The following is a 17,324-nucleotide window of genomic DNA, read 5'->3' on the forward strand; positions in this document are numbered from 1 at the left end:
AATCCGACTGTCCAGTTCCCAAGCTTCGGTCAACATGAGCAGTTCGGTATCTCGGGTCTCGGGGCTAATATATTTTCTGCTGATCTGCGTCGTAAATGGCGCTGATTATCGGCTGGACGGTAGCGTCATACCCTCATACTATAACCTGACCATCGGCGTTTTGAGAGACCCAGCCGAGCCCACTCTCTTTGATGGCGAGGTGAGCATAACTCTGCGGGTGGTCGGCCCACTGGAGGTGCCACAAATCATTCTACACGCCGACACGCTCGACATATCTGAATGCTGGCTGCTGGATGCGGTGGGGGTCCAGGTGGAGGCCATCGATATCAGTCGGCTGATTTATGAGGCCGCCACCCAGCAGGTGAAAGTTCCGCTGACGCAGCCAGTGCAGCCCGGCCAGAATTACACGCTCGGGTTCAAGTACACCGGACACATACGGACGGACATGGCAGGGCTCTTCTCCGCCAGCTATGTGGAGGAGGTCACCAATGTGACCAGGTGGCTGGCCGTCACCCAGATGCAGCGCATCAATGCCCGCTTGGTCCTGCCCTGCTTCGATGAGCCCGCCTTGAAAGCCAAGTTTCAGCTGCAGATTATCCGACCCAACGGCTATCAGTCAATTGGCAACACCAAGCTCAGGGAAACCACCGCGGCAAGGTAATAATATATATATACAATTTTTTGATAACTACCTTATGGTTTTGTTTATTAAAGTGCAGAAAAATCAATAAAGCCTAGAGGGAAATTTAACATTATTAATCCTATTGATATATTATTTAACAATTGTATAAGGTGCTATAAATATTTTTTAGGACTATCATATTTTAATTATAAAAAATTATTTAAGAAACATTTTTTGAACCTCAATAGTTTAGAATTAATGTACGAACAGTTTAGTTTCTGTAATACTTTTTCTTTGGTGCATAACTTATTTTCCTCTGTTTCAGCTCAGACCGATTTGTTGATCACTTCGAGGAAACCCCCGTCATGTCCACATATCTGCTGGCTTTCATGGTGGCCAGTTATTCTGCCCGTGGAAATGTTAGTGATTTCGCTGTACTGACTCGCCCGGAGTTCTACAACCACACGGAGTTCAGCCACCAAGTGGGTCAGAGGGTTATTCCAGCCTACGGGGAGTTGTTCCAGATTCCATATGCAGAGCTGGGAAACGAGGTGCTTCAATATGCCAGTTCACCCAGGTTTCCACACAATGGCATGGAGAACTGGGGTCTTATCATCTACAGGTGATACATTTTTTTAAAATAATAGGATCCTTGGTTAAAACATGGCGTTTAAATCTATGAATCGAATTGTATTTAATTTTTTACCTTCAGCGATGAGGTTCTGATCCAGGAATCTGTTTACTCCGACGACTGGTCGAACAAGGAGTTTACCATTCGTATTGTCGCCCACGAGACGTCGCACATGTGGTTTGGGGACAGCGTGACCTTCTCCTGGTGGAGCTACTTCTGGCTAAATGAGGCCTTTGCCCGCTACTACGAGTACTTTATGGCACACCAGGTGGGAACGTAATTCCTCTATATATTCACAAAACGATAAATCTCTTTAGCTCTATCCCGAGTATCACCTGGACGAGCAGTTTGTGGTGCGGCAAATGCACCTGATCTTTGCCACGGATGCCCGGAACAGCACTCAGCCCCTGACGAGTCTGGAATCGGATATCCAAACGCCCTCCGAGATTGCATACAAATTCAGCGGGATTGCCTATGCCAAAGGAGCCTGCATCCTGAGAATGTGGCGAAATATCATGGGGGAGCAGAACTTCGATAGGGCCATCCAGAATTACCTAAAGCAATAGTAAGTTATTGATACTAAAATAATCTTTAAACTCACATTTTTTGAAGATGACGAATAAGTGAGATTATGTTTTTCTCTTCAGCCACTTGGGCAACACTGTACCAGATAGTTTATTATATCACCTTTCTGAGAACTGGCCAGCGAATCAGGAAGTGGATGTGGAACAATTTTTCTACGACTACACGGAGCAGGTGGGCTTTCCCATGCTAGTAGTGAGGTTACGTTCCGTCAATGCCGTCACGGTGCAACAGGATCGATTCCTTTTGGATTACACAGATGGCAGTAGAGGTGGACTGAAGTACACTGTGCCCTTAACTTATACCAGCAATCTGGCACCCAATTTCTATAATCTGACGCCATCTAAGTATATGCACAAGAATGAAAGGTACCAGTTAATTGCTTTTGATGAACCTATTGAGTGGTTTTTGCTCAACTTGAGGCAGTCGAACTACCAAAGGGTTTTATATGATTATACCTTGAGAGAAGGTCTTCGGGTAGCCTTATCCGCATCGAATCACAGTGGCATTCCTGTTGAGAACCGGGCGCAACTTATTGATGATCTCTTCAATTTTGCCTATGTTCGGTATGTGCAATACGAGGAGGTCTTTCAGTTCCTGGAGTACCTGAGTAAGGAGGTGGACTACGTACCCTGGTATGCCGTCTATGAAAACCTTAACCGAGTGGCAAAGCGACTGACCCCAGAACAGCTGCCCAGCTTCCGTAATTACCTCTCCGACATAACAAAGTCTGTGTTTGAGAAACTGGGAGTGGAGTGGAGTTCGCAGGATACTCCACTGGATGTGGCCAATCGGAACAAGCTGGTCAAGTGGCTGTGCAGATACCAGGTCAGCGGATGCAGGAACAAGGTGAACGTCAAGTTTGTAACATCTTCGGAACAACCATCGCCGGACTACAGGGAAACCTTCTATTGTGCAGCCAGCAGCAGTGACTTCAATTCATACACCGCGGTATGGGGTCGGTATTATCTGGAAACTCGACCAAGTGAAAGGAAGTTGCTCTGGTCTGCAGCCAGCTGCACGACAGACTTCGAAACCCATTACCACAAGATGATCATCTCGGGTCCGGAAAGTGTGGAGCAAAAGAAAATTGGAATAGCCCGGTTGTATGAGCAGAACCCCGAATTGGTCCAGCCCATTTTTGAAATGATAACAGAGAACATTGTGGTCCTGGCTTATGAGTAAGTAACCTTAAATCTGGAAACTTTGGACCATGTTAATGGTTTCGATATGTTATAAAACCATTCATTAACATAACTTTTTGTATTGATGTTTTGCCCATTGAAACTGAAATTTTCCAAAAATTGATGAGGATCGTTAGCATATTTAGCAAGCTGTTTAAAACAGTCGGTCTTTTAGCTGTACTCCTTGATTTGGCTGAACTACGATGGAAAAACCGGAAAAAAATGTCGAATTTTTGACAAAAATCTTAATTTTGTATTTTTGACAAAAATTTTAACCCTTTTTTCGCCATAAAAATTTAGTTTCTTTGGCTGCCATAACAAAAATATAAGTCAGAATGAGGAATGTCATACCTCGTTAAGCTCGTTGTTTAATTTCCAATCGATTGATATTCTAACCTTAAAATGTTTAATTTTTGCCATATTTCGAAAAAAAAGTGATGTAACCCCTACAAAAATTGAGAAAATTGGTCAAAAAATAAATTTTCCAAAAAGGGATGAAGATCGTTAGCATTTGTAGCAAGCTGTTCAAAACAGTAGGTCTTTTAGCTGTACGCCTTGATTTGGCTGAACTACGATGGAAAAACCGGAAAAAAATGTCGAATTTTTGACAAAAATCTGAATTTTATATTTTTGACAAAAATGTTAACCCTTTTTTCGCCATAAAAATTCAGTTTTTTGGCTGCCATAACAAAAATATAAGTCAGAATGAGGAATGTCATACCTCGTTGAGCTCGTCGTTTAATTTCCAATCGATTGGCATTTCAACCTGAAAATTTTTAATTTTTTCCATTTTTCGAAAAAAAGTGATGAAACCCCTACAAAAATTGAGAAAATTGGTCAAAAAATAAATTTTAAAATAAGGGATGAGGATCGTTAGCATTTGTAGCAAGCTGTTCAAAACAGTCGGTCTTTTAGCTGTACGCCTTCATTTGGCTGAACTACGGTGGAAAAACCGGAAAAAAATGTCGAATTTTTGACAAAAATCTAAATTTTATATTTTTGACAAAAATGTTAACCCTTTTTTCGCCATAAAAATTCAGTTTTTTGGCTGCCATAACAAAAATATAAGTCAGAATAAGGAATGTCATACCTCGTTGAGCTCGTCGTTTAATTTCCAATCGATTGGCATTTCAACCTGAAAATTTTTAATTTTTGCCATTTTTCGAAAAAAAGTGATAAAACCCCTACAAAAATTGAGAAAATTGGTCAAAAAATAAATTTTCCAAAAAGTGATGAGGATCGTTAGCATATTTAGCAAGCTGTTCAAAACAGTCGGTCTTTTAGCTGTACGCCTTCATTTGGCTGAACTACGATGGAAAAACCGGAAAAAAATGTCGAATTTTTGACAAAAATCTAAATTCTATATTTTTGACAAAAATATTAACCCTTTTTTCGCCATAAGAATTCAGTTTTTTGGCTGCCATAACAAAAATATAAGTCAGAATAAGGAATGTCATACCTCGTTGAGCTCGTCGTTTAATTTCCAATCGATTGGCATTTCAACCTGAAAATTTTTAATTTTTGCCATTTTTCGAAAAAAAGTGATGAAACCCCTACAAAAATTGAGAAAATTGGTCAAAAAATAAATTTTCCAAAAAGTGATGAGGATCGTTAGCATATTTAGCAAGCTGTTCAAAACAGTCGGTCTTTTAGCTGTACGCCTTCATTTGGCTGAACTACGATGGAAAAACCGGAAAAAAATTTCGAATTTTTGACAAAAATCTAAATTTTATATTTTTGACAAAAATATTAACCCTTTTTTCGCCATAAGAATTCAGTTTTTTGGCTGCCATAACAAAAATATAAGTCAGAATAAGGAATGTCATACCTCGTTGAGCTCGTCGTTTAATTTCCAATCGATTGGCATTTCAACCTGAAAATTTTTAATTTTTGCCATTTTTCGAAAAAAAGTGATGAAACCCCTACAAAAATTGAGAAAATTGGTGAAAAAATAAATTTTCCAAAACGGGATGAGGATCGTTAGCATTTGTAGCAAGCTGTTCAAAACAGTCGGTCTTTTAGCTGTACGCCTTGATTAGGCTGAACTACGATGAAAAAACCAGAAAAAAATGTCGAATTTTTGACAAAAATCTGAATTTTGTATTTTTGACAAAAATTTTAACCCTTTTTTCGCCATAAAAATTCAGTTTTTTGGCTGCCATAACAAAAATATAAGTCAGAATGAGGAATGTCATACCTCGATGAGCTCGTCGTTTAATTTCCAATCGATTGGCATTTCAACCTGAAAATTTTTAATTTTTGCCATTTTTCGAAAAAAAGTGATGAAACCCCTACAAAAATTGAGAAAATTGGTGAAAAAATAAATTTTCCAAAAAGTGATGAGGATCGTTTGCATATTTAGCAAGCTGTTCAAAACAGTCGGTCTTTTAGCTGTACGCCTTGATTTGGTGAAACTACGATGAAAAAACCAGAAAAAAATTTCGAATTTTTGACAAAAATCTGAATTTTGTATTTTTGACAAAAATTTTAACCCTTTTTTCGCCACAAAAATTCAGTTCTTTGGCTGCCATAACAAAAATATAAGTCAGAATGAGGAATGTCATACCTCGTTAAGCTCGTTGTATAATTTCCAATCGATTGGCATTTCAACCTGAAAATTTTTAATTTTTGCCATTTTTCGAAAAAAAGTGATGAAACCCCTACAAAAATTGAGAAAATTGGTCAAAAAATAAATTTTCCAAAAAGGGATGAAGATCGTTAGCATTTGTAGCAAGCTGTTCAATACAGTAGGTCTTTTATCTGTACGCCTTGGTTTGGCTGAACTACGATGAAAAAACCGGAAAAAAATTTCGAATTTTTGACAAAAATCTGAATTTTGTGTTTTTGAGAAAAATTTTAACCTTTTTTTCGCCATAAAAATTCAGTTTTTTGGCTGCCATAACAAAAATATAAGTCAGAATGAGAAATGTCATACCTCTTTGAGCTCGTTGTTTAATTTCCAATCAATTGGCATTTCAACCTAAAAATTTTTAATTTTTGCCATTTTTCGAAAAAAAGTGATGTAACCCCTACAAAAATTGAGAAAATTGGTGAAAAAATAAATTTTCCAAAAAGGGATGAGGATCGTTAGCATTTGTAGCAAGCTGTTCAAAACAGTCGGTTTTTTTAGCTGTACGCCTTGATTTGGTGAAACTACGATGAAAAAACCAGAAAAAAATTTCGAATTTTTGACAAAAATCTGAATTTTGTATTTTTGACAAAAATATTAACCCTTTTTTCGCCATAAGAATTCAGTTTTTTGGCTGCCATAACAAAAATATAAGTCAGAATGAAGAATGTCATACCTCGTTGAGCTCGTTGTATAATTTCCAATCGATTGGCATTCTAAGCTTAAAATGTTTAATTTTTGCCATATTTCGAAAAAAAAGTGATGAAACCCCTACAAAAATTGAGAAAATTGGTGAAAAAATAAATTTTCCAAAACGGGATGAGGATCGTTAGCATTTGTAGCAAGCTGTTCAAAACAGTCGGTCTTTTAGCTGTACGCCTTGATTAGGCTGAACTACGATGAAAAAACCACAAAAAAATTTCGAATTTTTGACAAAAATCTGAATTTTGTATTTTTCACAAAAATTTTAACCCTTTTTTCGCCATAAAAATGCAGTTTTTTGGCTGCCATAACAAAAATATAAGTCAGAATGAGGAATGTCATACCTCGATGAGCTCGTCGTTTAATTTCCAATCGATTGGCATTTCAACCTGAAAATTTTTAATTTTTGCCATTTTTCGAAAAAAAAGTGATGAAACCCCTACAAAAATTGAGAAAATTGGTCAAAAAATAAATTTTCCAAAAAGTGATGAGGATCATTAGCATATTTAGCAAGCTGTTCAAAACAGTCGGTCTTTTAGCTGTACGCCTTCATTTGGCTGAACTACGATGGAAAAACCGGAAAAAAATTTCGAATTTTTGACAAAAAACTAAATTTTATATTTTTGACAAAAATGTTAACCCTTTTTTCGCCATAAAAATTCAGTTTTTTGGCTGCCATAACAAAAATATAAGTCAGAATGAGGAATGTCATACCTCGTCAAGCTCGTTGTATAATTTCCAATCGATTGGAATTCTAACCTTAAAATGTTTAATTTTTGCCATATTTCGAAAAAAAAGTGATGAAACCACTACAAAAATTGAGAAAATTGGTGAAAAAATAAATTTTCCAAAACGGGATGAGGATCGTTAGCATTTGTAGCAAGCTGTTCAAAACAGTCGGTCTTTTAGCTGTACGCCTTGATTAGGCTGAACTACGATGAAAAAACCACAAAAAAATTTCGAATTTTTGACAAAAATCTGAATTTTGTATTTTTGACAAAAATTTTAACCCTTTTTTCGCCATAAAAATTCAGTTTTTTGGCTGCCATAACAAAAATATAAGTCAGAATGAGGAATGTCATACCTCGATGAGCTCGTCGTTTAATTTCCAATCGATTGGCATTTCAACCTGAAAATTTTTAATTTTTGCCATTTTTCGAAAAAAAGTGATGAAACCCCTACAAAAATTGAGAAAATTGGTGAAAAAATAAATTTTCCAAAAAGGGATGAGGATCGTTAGCATTTGTAGCAAGCTGTTCAAAACAGTCGGTCTTTTAGCTGTACGCCTTGATTAGGCTGAACTACGATGAAAAAACCACAAAAAAATTTCGAATTTTTGACAAAAATCTGAATTTTGTATTTTTCACAAAAATTTTAACCCTTTTTTCGCCATAAAAATGCAGTTTTTTGGCTGCCATAACAAAAATATAAGTCAGAATGAGGAATGTCATACCTCGATGAGCTCGTCGTTTAATTTCCAATCGATTGGCATTTCAACCTGAAAATTTTTAATTTTTGCCATTTTTCGAAAAAAAAGTGATGAAACCCCTACAAAAATTGAGAAAATTGGTCAAAAAATAAATTTTCCAAAAAGTGATGAGGATCATTAGCATATTTAGCAAGCTGTTCAAAACAGTCGGTCTTTTAGCTGTACGCCTTCATTTGGCTGAACTACGATGGAAAAACCGGAAAAAAATTTCGAATTTTTGACAAAAAACTAAATTTTATATTTTTGACAAAAATGTTAACCCTTTTTTCGCCATAAAAATTCAGTTTTTTGGCTGCCATAACAAAAATATAAGTCAGAATGAGGAATGTCATACCTCGTCAAGCTCGTTGTATAATTTCCAATCGATTGGAATTCTAACCTTAAAATGTTTAATTTTTGCCATATTTCGAAAAAAAAGTGATGAAACCACTACAAAAATTGAGAAAATTGGTGAAAAAATAAATTTTCCAAAACGGGATGAGGATCGTTAGCATTTGTAGCAAGCTGTTCAAAACAGTCGGTCTTTTAGCTGTACGCCTTGATTAGGCTGAACTACGATGAAAAAACCACAAAAAAATTTCGAATTTTTGACAAAAATCTGAATTTTGTATTTTTGACAAAAATTGTAACCCTTTTTTCGCCACAAAAATTCAGTTTTTTGGCTGCCATAACAAAAATATAAGTCAGAATGAGGAATGTCATACCTCGTTAAGCTCGTTGTATAATTTCCAATCGATTGGCATTTCAACCTGAAAATTTTTAATTTTTGCCATTTTTCGAAAAAAAGTGATGAAACCCCTACAAAAATTGAGAAAATTGGTCAAAAAATAAATTTTCCAAAAAGGGATGAAGATCGTTAGCATTTGTAGCAAGCTGTTCAATACAGTAGGTCTTTTATCTGTACGCCTTGGTTTGGCTGAACTACGATGAAAAAACCGGAAAAAAATTTCGAATTTTTGACAAAAATCTGAATTTTGTGTTTTTGAGAAAAATTTTAACCTTTTTTTCGCCATAAAAATTCAGTTTTTTGGCTGCCATAACAAAAATATAAGTCAGAATGAGAAATGTCATACCTCTTTGAGCTCGTTGTTTAATTTCCAATCAATTGGCATTTCAACCTAAAAATTTTTAATTTTTGCCATTTTTCGAAAAAAAGTGATGTAACCCCTACAAAAATTGAGAAAATTGGTGAAAAAATAAATTTTCCAAAAAGGGATGAGGATCGTTAGCATTTGTAGCAAGCTGTTCAAAACAGTCGGTTTTTTAGCTGTACGCCTTGATTTGGTGAAACTACGATGAAAAAACCAGAAAAAAATTTCGAATTTTTGACAAAAATCTGAATTTTGTATTTTTGACAAAAATTTTAACCCTTTTTTCGCCACAAAAATTCAGTTTTTTGGCTGCCATAACAAAAATATAAGTCAGAATGAGGAATGCCATACCTCGTTGAACTCGTTGTTTAATTTCCAATCAATTGGCATTTCAACCTGAAAATTTTTAATTTTTGCCATTTTTTGAAAAAAACCCTACAAAAATTGAGAAAATTGGTCAAAAAATAAATTTTCCAAAAAGTTATGAGGATCGTTAGCATATTTAGCAAGCTGTTCAAAACAGTCGGTCTTTTAGCTGTACGCCTTCATTTGGCTGAACTACGATGGAAAAACCGGAAAAAAATGTCGAATTTTTGACAAAAATCTAAATTTTATATTTTTGACAAAAATATTAACCCTTTTTTCGCCATAAGAATTCAGTTTTTTGGCTGCCATAACAAAAATATAAGTCAGAATGAAGAATGTCATACCTCGTTGAGCTCGTTGTATAATTTCCAATCGATTGGCATTCTAAGCTTAAAATGTTTAATTTTTGCCATATTTCGAAAAAAAAGTGATGAAACCCCTACAAAAATTGAGAAAATTGGTGAAAAAATAAATTTTCCAAAACGGGATGAGGATCGTTAGCATTTGTAGCAAGCTGTTCAAAACAGTCGGTCTTTTAGCTGTACGCCTTGATTAGGCTGAACTACGATGAAAAAACCACAAAAAAATTTCGAATTTTTGACAAAAATCTGAATTTTGTATTTTTCACAACAATTTTAACCCTTTTTTCGCCATAAAAATTCAGTTTTTTGGCTGCCATAACAAAAATATAAGTCAGAATGAGGAATGTCATACCTCGATGAGCTCGTCGTTTAATTTCCAATCGATTGGCATTTCAACCTGAAAATTTTTAATTTTTGCCATTTTTCGAAAAAAAAGTGATGAAACCCCTACAAAAATTGAGAAAATTGGTCAAAAAATAAATTTTCCAAAAAGTGATGAGGATCATTAGCATATTTAGCAAGCTGTTCAAAACAGTCGGTCTTTTAGCTGTACGCCTTCATTTGGCTGAACTACGATGGAAAAACCGGAAAAAAATTCGAATTTTTGACAAAAAACTAAATTTTATATTTTTGACAAAAATGTTAACCCTTTTTTCGCCATAAAAATTCAGTTTTTTGGCTGCCATAACAAAAATATAAGTCAGAATGAGGAATGTCATACCTCGTTAAGCTCGTTGTATAATTTCCAATCGATTGGAATTCTAACCTTAAAATGTTTAATTTTTGCCATATTTCGAAAAAAAAGTGATGAAACCACTACAAAAATTGAGAAAATTGGTGAAAAAATAAATTTTCCAAAACGGGATGAGGATCGTTAGCATTTGTAGCAAGCTGTTCAAAACAGTCGGTCTTTTAGCTGTACGCCTTGATTAGGCTGAACTACGATGAAAAAACCACAAAAAAATTTCGAATTTTTGACAAAAATCTGAATTTTGTATTTTTGACAAAAATTTTAACCCTTTTTTCGCCATAAAAATTCAGTTTTTTGGCTGCCATAACAAAAATATAAGTCAGAATGAGGAATGTCATACCTCGATGAGCTCGTTGTATAATTTCCAATCGATTGGAATTCTAACCTTAAAATGTTTAATTTTTGCCATATTTCGAAAAAAAAAGTGATGAAACCACTACAAAAATTAAGAAAATTGGTCAAAAAATAAATTTTCCAAGAAGTGATGAGGATCGTTAGCATTTGTAGCAAGCTGTTCAAAACAGTCGGTCTTTTAGCTGTACGCCTTGATTTGGCTGAACTACGATGGAAAAACCGGAAAAAAATGTCGAATTTTTGACAAAAATCTAAATTTTATATTTTTGACAAAACTATTAACCCTTTTTTCGCCATAAGAATTCAGTTTTTTGGCTGCCATAACAAAAATATAAGTCAGAATAAGGAATGTCATACCTCGTTGAGCTCGTCGTTTAATTTCCAATCGATTGGCATTTCAACTTGAAAATTTTTAATTTTTGCCATTTTTCGAAAAAAAGTGATGAAACCCCTACAAAAATTCAGAAAATTGGTCAAAAAATAAATTTTCCAAAAAGTGATGAGGATCGTTAGCAAGCTGTTCAAAACAGTCGGTCTTTTAGCTGTACGCCTTCATTTGGCTGAGGTACGATGGAAAAACCGGAAAAAAATTTCGAATTTTTGACAAAAATCTGAATTTTATATTTTTGACAAAAATGTTAACCCTTTTTTCGCCATAAAAATTCAGTTTTTTGGCTGCCATAACAAAAATATAAGTCAGAATGAGGAATGTCATACCTCGTTGAGCTCGTCGTTTAATTTCCAATCGATTGGCATTTCAACCTGAAAATTTTTAATTTTTTCCATTTTTCGAAAAAAAGTGATGAAACCCCTACAAAAATTGAGAAAATTGGTCATAAAATAAATTTTCCAAAAAGGGATGAAGATCGTTAGCATTTGTAGCAAGCTGTTCAATACAGTAGGTCTTTTATCTGTACGCCTTGGTTTGGCTGAACTACGATGAAAAAACCGGAAAAAAATTTCGAATTTTTGACAAAAATCTGAATTTTGTGTTTTTGAGAAAAATTTTAACCTTTTTTTCGACATAAAAATTCAGTTTTTTGGCTGCCATAACAAAAATATAAGTCAGAATGAGAAATGTCATACCTCGTTGAGCTCGTTGTTTAATTTCCAATCAATTGGCATTTCAACCTAAAAATTTTTAATTTTTGCCATTTTTCGAAAAAAAGTGATGAAACCCCTACAAAAATTGAGAAAATTGGTGAAAAAATAAATTTTCCAAAAAGGGATGAGGATCGTTAGCATTTGTAGCAAGCTGTTCAAAACAGTCGGTTTTTTAGCTGTACGCCTTGATTTGGTGGAACTACGATGAAAAAACCAGAAAAAAATTTCGAATTTTTGACAAAAATCTGAATTTTGTATTTTTGACAAAAATTTTAACCCTTTTTTCGCCACAAAAATTCAGTTTTTTGGCTGCCATAAAAAAAATATAAGTCAGAATGAGGAATGCCATACCTCGTTGAGCTCGTTGTTTAATTTCCAATCGAGTGGCATTTCAACCTGAAAATTTTTAATTTTTGCCATTTTTTGAAAAAAACCCTACAAAAATTGAGAAAATTGGTGAAAAAATAAATTTTCCAAAAAGGGATGAGGATCGTTAGCATTTGTAGCAAGCTGTTCAAAACAGTCGGTTTTTTAGCTGTACGCCTTGATTTGGTGGAACTACGATGAAAAAACCAGAAAAAAATTCGAATTTTTGACAAAAATCTGAATTTTGTATTTTTGACAAAAATTTTAACCCTTTTTTCGCCATAAAAATTCAGTTTTTTGGCTGCCATAACAAAAATATAAGTCAGAATGAGGAATGTCATACCTCGATGAGCTCGTCGTTTAATTTCCAATCGATTGGCATTTCAACCTGAAAATTTTTAATTTTTGCCATTTTTCGAAAAAAAAGTGATGAAACCCCTACAAAAATTGAGAAAATTGGTCAAAAAATAAATTTTCCAAAAAGTGATGAGGATCATTAGCATATTTAGCAAGCTGTTCAAAACAGTCGGTCTTTTAGCTGTACGCCTTGATTAGGCTGAACTACGATGAAAAAACCACAAAAAAATTTCGAATTTTTGACAAAAATCTGAATTTTGTATTTTTGACAAAAATTTTAACCCTTTTTTCGCCATAAAAATTCAGTTTTTTGGCTGCCATAACAAAAATATAAGTCAGAATGAGGAATGTCATACCTCGTTGAGCTCGTCGTTTAATTTCCAATCGATTGGCATTTTAACCTGAAAATTTTTAATTTTTGCCATTTTTCGAAAAAAAGTGATGAAACCACTACAAAAATTAAGAAAATTGGTCAAAAAATAAATTTTCCAAGAAGTGATGAGGATCGTTAGCATTTGTAGCAAGCTGTTCAAAACAGTCGGTCTTTTAGCTGTACGCCTTGATTTGGCTGAACTACGATGGAAAAACCGGAAAAAAATGTCGAATTTTTGACAAAAATCTAAATTTTATATTTTTGACAAAACTATTAACCCTTTTTTCGCCATAAGAATTCAGTTTTTTGGCTGCCATAACAAAAATATAAGTCAGAATAAGGAATGTCATACCTCGTTGAGCTCGTCGTTTAATTTCCAATCGATTGGCATTTCAACTTGAAAATTTTTAATTTTTGCCATTTTTCGAAAAAAAGTGATGAAACCCCTACAAAAATTCAGAAAATTGGTCAAAAAATAAATTTTCCAAAAAGTGATGAGGATCGTTAGCAAGCTGTTCAAAACAGTCGGTCTTTTAGCTGTACGCCTTCATTTGGCTGAGGTACGATGGAAAAACCGGAAAAAAATTTCGAATTTTTGACAAAAATCTGAATTTTATATTTTTGACAAAAATGTTAACCCTTTTTTCGCCATAAAAATTCAGTTTTTTGGCTGCCATAACAAAAATATAAGTCAGAATGAGGAATGTCATACCTCGTTGAGCTCGTCGTTTAATTTCCAATCGATTGGCATTTCAACCTGAAAATTTTTAATTTTTTCCATTTTTCGAAAAAAAGTGATGAAACCCCTACAAAAATTGAGAAAATTGGTCATAAAATAAATTTTCCAAAAAGGGATGAAGATCGTTAGCATTTGTAGCAAGCTGTTCAATACAGTAGGTCTTTTATCTGTACGCCTTGGTTTGGCTGAACTACGATGAAAAAACCGGAAAAAAATTTCGAATTTTTGACAAAAATCTGAATTTTGTGTTTTTGAGAAAAATTTTAACCTTTTTTTCGACATAAAAATTCAGTTTTTTGGCTGCCATAACAAAAATATAAGTCAGAATGAGAAATGTCATACCTCGTTGAGCTCGTTGTTTAATTTCCAATCAATTGGCATTTCAACCTAAAATTTTTTAATTTTTTGCCATTTTTCGAAAAAAAGTGATGAAACCCCTACAAAAATTGAGAAAATTGGTGAAAAAATAAATTTTCCAAAAAGGGATGAGGATCGTTAGCATTTGTAGCAAGCTGTTCAAAACAGTCGGTTTTTTAGCTGTACGCCTTGATTTGGTGGAACTACGATGAAAAAACCAGAAAAAATTTCGAATTTTTGACAAAAATCTGAATTTTGTATTTTTGACAAAAATTTTAACCCTTTTTTCGCCACAAAAATTCAGTTTTTTGGCTGCCATAAAAAAAATATAAGTCAGAATGAGGAATGCCATACCTCGTTGAGCTCGTTGTTTAATTTCCAATCGAGTGGCATTTCAACCTGAAAATTTTTAATTTTTGCCATTTTTTGAAAAAAACCCTACAAAAATTGAGAAAATTGGTCAAAAAATAAATTTTCCAAAAAGGGATGAGGATCGTTAGCATTTGTAGCAAGCTGTTCAAAACAGTCGGTCTTTTAGCTGTACGCCTTGATTTGGCTGAACTACGATGAAAAAACCAGAAACAAATTTCGAATTTTTGACAAAAATCTGAATTTTGTGTTTTTGACAAAATTCATTTTTTTGGGTGCCATAATAAAAATATAAGTCAGAATGAGGAATGTCAACCTCGTTGAGCTCGTTGTTTAATTTCCAATCGATTGGCATTTTAACCTGAAAATTTTTAATTTTTGCCATTTTTCGAAAAAAAGTGATGTAATCCCTACAAAAATTGAGAAAATTGGTCAAAAAATAAATTTTCCAAAAAGGGATGAGGATCGTTAGCATTTGTAGCAAGCTGTTCAAAACAGTCGGTCTTTTAGCTGTACGCCTTGATTAAGCTGAACTACGATGAAAAAACCAGAAAAAAATTTCAAATTTTTGACAAAAATCTGAATTTTGTATTTTTGACAAAAATTTTAACCCTTTTTTCGCCATAAAAATTCAGTTTTTTGGCTGCCATAACAAAAATATAAGTCAGAATGAGGAATGTCATACCTCGTTGAGCTCGTTGTTTAATTTCCAATCGATTGGCATTCTAACCTTTAAATGTTTAATTTTTGCCATATTTCGAAAAAAAAGTGATGTAACCCCTACAAAAATTGAGAAAATTGGTCCAAAAACAAATTTTCCAAAAAGGGATGAGGATCGTTAGCATTTGTAGCAAGCTGTTCAAAACAGTAGGTCTTTTAGCTGTACACCTTGACTTGGCTAAACTACGGCTGAAAAACCACTAAAAAATTAGTATTTTTGACCAAAATCTGAATTACAAAAAAACCGATGTACCCCCTTATAAAAAATGTGAAAATGGGTCAAAAAATAAATGTTCCCTAAAGTGATGGGGATCGATAGCATTTAAAACAGTCGGTCTTTTAGCTTTAGGCCTTGATTTGGCTAAACTACGGAAAGTGTGGAGAAAAAGAAAATTGGAATAGCCCGGTTGTATGAGCAGAACCCCGAATTGGTCCAGCCCATTTTTGAAATGATAACAGAGAACATTGTGGTCCTGGCTTATGAGTAAGTAACCTAAAATCTGGAAACTTGGGACCATGTTAATGGTTTCGTTATGTTATAACACCGTTCATTAACATAACTTTTTGTATTGATGTTTTGCCCGTTGAAACTGAAATTACGTGTCTCAGAGAAAAGTCAATTTAAAACCTTTCAAGGCGAATATTTAATTTTCATTTTCATAGCCAGTTTAATTTGTGTTATAAAACGCCTCTTGATCTCTGTGGACCCCTTGATGATCCATTTCTTGGTTTAATTTAACCAATAACATACTTTAATTATAGCTTCCAAAGTTGGGAGGACACGGCAGAGGTGATCAGCGACATGGCGGAGCACTTCACCACCCGGCAGCAGCAGCAGTTGTTCCAGGAATTCTACGATGTCAACCACCAGTACTTCGGGAAATCGGCGGCTGTGCTCTCGAAGTCCCTGGAATCGGTGAAAGAAAACATAGCCTGGGCCGAGGATCATCTGGAAGGTTTGGTCCAATATCTAGAGAGAAGAAATGCCGGATCCATTCAGGGAGCAACTTCCATATTGGTCCTGCTACTGGCGGTGGTGGCCAGCCTTTTGGTCTGGCTCTGATTAGCTAATAAGTTGTGGAGAAATAAAAAGATTGCCGTTGCGCCATTGCGCTGCGGGGTGAAATGCCCTTTTCGTGTACGCAATTACTAGGCAAAAAGGTTTGGCTGGCGCTTGCTTTATTAGGCCATAATTCACGCAGTCGAGAGCGGCGGCCATTATGGCCATGTCCGCTGGCCAAGTCGGTCTATAAAAGCCCTCCGGCTGCAAGTGGCGCTTTCCATTCCACGCGAAGGGACACTCGCAGTCGGGCCGACGAGATGCTGCGCCACCTGCTCCGCCACGAGAACAACAAGGTCTTTGTCCTGATCCTGCTCTACTGCGTCCTGGTCAGCATCCTGAAACTGTGCACGGCTCAGGCGGATACTTCTGTGGCTGCCACGGATAATGGTATAGGGGTTTATATATTTTAGTTTCTATAGTGACTGTGAAGGGTTCCTTTTCTATCCAGATATTCCGCATCTTGGCGACGATTGCCAGGTGACCCCCGTCATTCATGTCCTTCAGTATCCCGGCTGTGTGCCCAAACCCATTCCCTCATTCGCCTGTGTGGGTCGCTGTGCCAGTTATATTCAGGTGGGTTTTTGGGATATTAATTCCTCATAAAATATATCTCTTAATATGAAAACTCCAGGTTTCGGGCAGTAAGATCTGGCAGATGGAGCGCTCTTGCATGTGCTGCCAGGAGTCCGGCGAACGGGAGGCAGCCGTCTCGCTCTTCTGTCCCAAAGTGAAGCCCGGCGAGCGGAAGTTTAAGAAGGTCCTGACCAAGGCTCCGCTGGAGTGCATGTGCCGGCCATGCACCTCCATCGAGGAGTCGGGCATTATACCACAGGAAATTGCCGGCTACTCGGACGAGGGTCCTCTCAACAATCACTTCCGGCGTATCGCTCTGCAATAGATCCCCCATCAGCATAACACTCATAAACATTTGCACATTTAAATAAATTACAGTTGCCGTATCTGCTTGTACACAGTGAACAATGTGATCTTTGATTTTGATATACTATATCATATTAATACTCATTTTTCGGAACCTACATTAATAGATTTCCCCTAGATTTTATAGCTTAAATCACCTATACAATTGATATTTTTCACCATCTTCCTTCTGTT

The 17,324-nt window shown here is 35.5% G+C and overlaps 3 protein-coding genes across 4 annotated transcripts; all 3 read left to right on the forward strand.

Moving 5' to 3' along the window:
* The first annotated feature begins 6 nt into the window (after positions 1-6).
* LOC108014386 (aminopeptidase N) lies at positions 7-15,626 on the forward strand. 2 transcript variants are annotated; one of them, XM_070996086.1, is made up of 6 exons: positions 7-657; positions 948-1,244; positions 1,335-1,521; positions 1,571-1,818; positions 1,901-3,016; positions 15,492-15,626. In XM_070996086.1, exons 1-6 carry the CDS (start codon positions 35-37, stop codon positions 15,502-15,504), a joined length of 2,484 nt encoding a protein of 827 aa, XP_070852187.1. In that variant the 5' UTR covers positions 7-34; the 3' UTR covers positions 15,505-15,626. The 2 variants fall into 2 exon arrangements, with proteins under 2 accessions (XP_070852187.1, XP_070852188.1); XM_070996087.1 differs by lacking the exons at positions 1,901-3,016; positions 15,492-15,626 and adding an exon at positions 1,866-1,881.
* LOC139353024 (uncharacterized) lies at positions 15,507-16,274 on the forward strand. The gene is made up of 2 exons (XM_070996088.1): positions 15,507-15,632; positions 15,911-16,274. The coding sequence occupies exons 1-2, from the start codon at positions 15,598-15,600 to the stop codon at positions 16,209-16,211; spliced, it is 336 nt and encodes a 111-aa protein (XP_070852189.1). The 5' UTR covers positions 15,507-15,597; the 3' UTR covers positions 16,212-16,274.
* On the forward strand, positions 16,274-17,192 carry Burs (Cuticle-tanning hormone bursicon). Its single transcript, XM_036817296.3, has 3 exons — positions 16,274-16,598; positions 16,660-16,784; positions 16,843-17,192. The coding sequence occupies exons 1-3, from the start codon at positions 16,274-16,276 to the stop codon at positions 17,107-17,109; spliced, it is 717 nt and encodes a 238-aa protein (XP_036673191.1). The 3' UTR covers positions 17,110-17,192.
* The last annotated feature ends 132 nt before the right edge of the window (positions 17,193-17,324 follow it).

This window comes from Drosophila suzukii, chromosome 3 (genome assembly GCF_043229965.1).
Source record: "Drosophila suzukii chromosome 3, CBGP_Dsuzu_IsoJpt1.0, whole genome shotgun sequence".
NCBI classification, from domain to species: domain Eukaryota; kingdom Metazoa; phylum Arthropoda; class Insecta; order Diptera; family Drosophilidae; genus Drosophila; species Drosophila suzukii.